The 4,732-nt window shown below is 41.8% G+C and overlaps 1 protein-coding gene across 1 annotated transcript in view; it reads left to right on the top strand.

Moving 5' to 3' along the window:
- Positions 1–468: 468 nt before the first annotated feature.
- Positions 469–4,732, top strand: part of WASHC2C (WASH complex subunit 2C) — a 51,350-nt gene continuing 47,086 nt past the window's right edge. Inside the window, exons 1-3 of the mRNA XM_015824387.2 lie at positions 469–693; positions 2,262–2,426; positions 4,140–4,205. Coding sequence (XP_015679873.1) covers positions 520–693; positions 2,262–2,426; positions 4,140–4,205 — 405 coding nt within the window. The 5' untranslated portion in view covers positions 469–519. The remainder of the gene's footprint in view (positions 694–2,261; positions 2,427–4,139; positions 4,206–4,732) is intronic.

Genomic DNA, 4,732 nt, shown 5'->3' with positions numbered 1-4,732 from the left:
GAAGCGGTGAATGCTCCAACACTGGAAGTTTTTAAGAAGAGACTGGACAGCCATTTGTCCGAAATGGTATAGGGTTTCCTGCCTGAGCAGGGGGTTGGACTAGATGACCTTCAAGGTCCCTTCCAACTTTACTACTACTACTACTACTACTACTACTACTACTACTACTACTACTACTACTACTACTACTACTATTATTATTATTATTATTATTATTATTATTATTATTATTATTACCCGCCGCTGGCCAACCTCCAACTGGGGCTTGGTGGCCTTCCGGGTTCTTCGCTTCGTCCGTTGCCCTTCCGCCAGTCCTGAAGTTTTCACGCACAGCTCCGGCGGACTGGCGGAAGCCTCTAGAACGCCGCCTCCGATTCCAGCCGAAAGCTCTTACGGGGAGGAGGGGAGGGGGGAGGGAAACCGCTTTAGGGAGCTTCCGAGAGCGCAGATCACGTGAGTGGCGTCAGCTGACGGACGCCATTGCCGCGGCTTTTGAGAGGGCGCTTGGTCAGCGCCGAGATGTCTTCTGCCGCCTCGTCCTCCTCCGCCTCCGATGACACGGAGGCTTCCTCCGGAGCCGGAGCGACCAAGGCGGCGGCGGCAGCGGCGGCGCTGCTGCTTTGGGAGCGCGCCTGGTCCCTCGAAGAGATTCGCTCCAGGAGCCAGTCGTGGTCCCTGGCGGCCGACGCGGGGGTGAGGACAGGCGGCGGCGGCGGCGGGTGGGGGGAGCCCCGTGAACCTATGCAGAGGTCTGCTTTCAGGGCCGTGGAAGGAGCCGGTTCTTCCCTTCGGGAGCCATCAGTTGGGCTGCCAGTCGCTCCCTGTGATGGTTGTCAATGGCAACTTAACCATGAAACGCAACTCCTCCTCCTCCCACCAGTTTGTAAGACGCGGCTTGACAGATACATTTAGCTCTTTAGCCCAGTGTTTCTCAACCTTGACAATTTTAAGGCATGTGGACTTCAACTCCCAGAATTCCACAGCCAGCATTGCTGGCTGTGGAATTCTGGGAGTTGAAGTCCACATGCCTTAAAATTGTCAAGGTTGAGAAACAGCGCGTTTAGCCCAGGGGTAGGCAACCTTGGCTCTTTTATGACTCGTGGACTTCAACTCCCAGAATTCCTGAGCCAGCATGGCTCAGCATGGAAACCTCTCCCTGTCCCCTCAACATGGCTGGCTCAGGAATTCTGGGAGTTGAAGTCCACGAGTCCATAAAAGAGCCAAGGTTGCCTACCCCTGGTTTAGCCTGTGCTCAGTCTTAATCAGTGGAGGGGTTTTTTTCCCATACGGAGGCGAAGGACAACATCAGATGTGTGTTTGAATTAATAATAATAATAATAATAATAATAATAATAATAATAATAATAATAATAATAATAATAATTAAGAATAAGAATAATAATAATAATCAGAATAGAACTGGAAGGGACCTTGGAGGTCTTCTAGTCCAGCCCCCTGCTCAAGCAGGAGACCCTATATCATTCCAGACAGGTGGCTGTCCTGTCTTTTAATTATTAACCATTTGTGGAATTCTGCAGTTGAAAAGGGTCACATAGAATTGATTTTTAAAAAAAAAAAAATACTCTGTTTCTCTTCAAGTATTGTGTCAACCGAAAATGAATAGGGAAAATGGCTACAGAGTATTGTGCTTAATTGTGAAAGTATAATCATACCTTCAAAAATAAGAGTTTTGGTGATAAAGAGTTGTCTTTCACTTATGCAAGGGGAAAAAAAAAACCTGAAATGGTTTGTTGGAAATTTGTGATCGTAGATATAATTATGAAAACGTACATCTATTATTCATAATACACAGTTGGTAACTAGAACTGTATAATTTTACAGTAATATTCTGCAGTACCTCTTTTCCGTTTGAAAACACCCATAGCCTTTCCCACCTTTGGTAATAAATTAATCAAAGAAACACAATATGTATTTTTCTGAAAAAGTATTTTTTTTGCACTTAACATCTGTTGCAAGTTTTATACTAACTCACCAGGGTTTTCTCTTAAAACAGCAGGAATTTTACAGAGAGTCCCCGTTATTAGTCATTGATTCACCTCTTCATTTTATGTTATAACTTTCTGGAAATGCTTCCAAAGGTTTCTTTAAAAAAATAGGTTTGATGCTCCATATCTTTTCAAACTTAACATGGCAGTGCTTTTACAGCCCCGCCCGCCCTCCATCTCTATCTCTCTCCCTCCCTCCCTCCCTCCCTCCATCCACAGTGTGATTTAAATTCTATACAAACATATTTTTGGCAGCTTTTGCAGTTTCTGCAAGAATTCTCCCAGCAAACAATCTCCAGGACCCATGAAATAAAGAAGCAGATGGACAGACTGATTCACGAAACTAAAAGTATAGATTGCCGCCTACATAATGTCTTCAATGGTTTCCTCATGCTTTCAAATATGCAGTTCATTGAAAACGTATGTTGCTTTTATATATATATTATGTTATAAATAGAGAAAGATTAATGTCAGATTTCAGCTCTGATAAAAGGTGATCTGAAAGAAGTTGCAGTTTAACATGTTATTTGTTTATTTAAAATAGTTATTTATCATACAATGCATCTTTCAGTATTGCAAAACTTTTTATACAATTTAAAATACCTGCATATCAAAATAATAGAAAACTTGACGTTTTAAACAAACCAGTTTATGACTAGTGGAGCATTATTATTGTGAGAAGTCAAATACCAGAGTGGATGTTTTCAGTCAGCACATTGGAACTCTATCCATCTGCCTTTTAAGGTCATTCCCACAGACCATTACTCTAGGGCATGACTGCCCATCTGAATGGCCCCTTGTTCTAAGAAAGGGTGTAACTATCACGCTAGATGAACTTATGGAAAGGACTTCCTGACCAATTCTAACACCTGCACACTGACCATGAAAGTAGTGCAACCCGTCCCATACATACGTATGCATTCCAATCAAATGAGCATGTTCTAGTAATTGGGTGTGAACTTAAGCACAGTGGTGCAAAAACACACACCATCAATATTACCTCTAGCACTCCACTTGTTTTTCTGTTGAAAATGATACATTAACCCATGTTAAATTCAATTTCCTGACAGAAATCTTTATTTTTTAAAAAATACAAACTTATCTTCTCGACTTCCAAGTAGTAACATGTTGAATGACAAAAGTATTTATTTATTAGGTTTATTTCCCACCTTTATTTTGCACAACTCAAGGCAGTATACATAATGCTCCTCCTATTTTCCCCATCACAACAATCTGTGGAGAAAGTTGGGCTGAGAGACAGGGTGATTGGTTCAAAATAATCTGTCAGCTTCCCTGCCTGAGAGAAGACTAGAACTCAGTCACTAGGTTTCTAGTCTAGCACCTTAACTACTAACCAAACTGGCTCTGTTTAAAAAAAAAATAGCTGATTTTCTTTCTGTGCTGAATGGTCTCCTGCTGGCCAGAGTATCACCTCCGTGCTTCATGTGTTTATCCATGAATGCAAAGAGCCTCAGAGTCAGAGCACTTGTTTGATCCTATTAGTAAGGGATTACAGCCCAGCAAAATTGTTGACTATGCATAAATACATGGCCATGGCAGCGGGATTGAGGGATTTTGAGGAATCACAGTAGAAATGACAGATGAATCCCACTCAAACTCAGATGTACATAAACTAACAAGGAGTTTGTCAACATGAACTTCACTTAGTTGGTTGCTCAGGATCTCATAGTAAGAGCCAAGAATATTACATACATCTCATCCAATGCGTGTCATAAGCTAGGGATTGATAAAAGTTTGACTTGCTCCACTATCCATTACTGGTTTCGAGTATGATCAAGGTGACTTGGTGTTTTAGGAAAAGTGTTTACCTCATATCATTAGTTGTATCTGGTTGGTGAACAGGCTATAACCAGTAATTTGGAGAGTGAAATAAAGGAGTAATCTTTGGTCACCTTCCAGTGGCAGGTTGGATCTCCCAAAAGTCTGGCCAGACCTGGGCTAGATTTCCTCAAAATTGAAGGATGTCACTTTCCTCCTATTTCTCTGGCAAATGAATAATATGTGTAATAGATATTAAATATTAATTAAAATTATTTATTTATAAACACTTGAAGATGAAGTTAGAAATTTGTGTCCAAATATTTGTTTAAATTATTTTGTTTATATTTATAGAGAGTTTATGATGATGAAATGGATGAACTCATATCCAAAACTGAAGGAGGAGACAAATTAGAACAGGCAAGTTTAATATATAGAAAAAATGTCCCGTTGGGTAAAATCCAATCTGTATACAATGCTGTAAGGGAACGATGGAAAGGATACAAACAAGCAGAAGCACGCACTTCAATCAGAATGTTGCCATTTGTCATTGTGAATGTAACCATATAATATAATGTTGCCATTTGTCATTGTGAATGTAACCGTATAATATAAATATAAATAGTATAAATATAAATTATATTTTGGGACTTCCGGTGGCAGGCGATTTCGCTGGTCGCAGCTGTTTGCTGCCTCCCGCCTGTTTTGCGTAAAAGCCGGTTTGACAGCCAGCATCTGCTGCCAAACAGCTTGATACCTTTCCCCTGGGCATAAGGGGATCGGTGAGCTGCCCGGGGTAGGAGTTGAGTTCCCGAGTCGTCCTATATGGACGATGTAGGTGAGAACTCCTCCGGAGCCCCGAGGATTCTCCGCGATCCAGGACGCCTTCGCTTCGGCGAAGCAAGAAATCGCCGCCGCCGCTGCAACTTGAAGTTAACTTGTGAGTT

This window comes from Protobothrops mucrosquamatus, unplaced genomic scaffold (genome assembly GCF_001527695.2).
Source record: "Protobothrops mucrosquamatus isolate PMUCROS unplaced genomic scaffold, P.Mucros_1.0 scaffold2217, whole genome shotgun sequence".
NCBI lineage: Eukaryota > Metazoa > Chordata > Lepidosauria > Squamata > Viperidae > Protobothrops > Protobothrops mucrosquamatus.
Note: the sequence above shows the minus strand (reverse complement) of the source record. Positions and strands in the feature narration are given on the sequence as shown.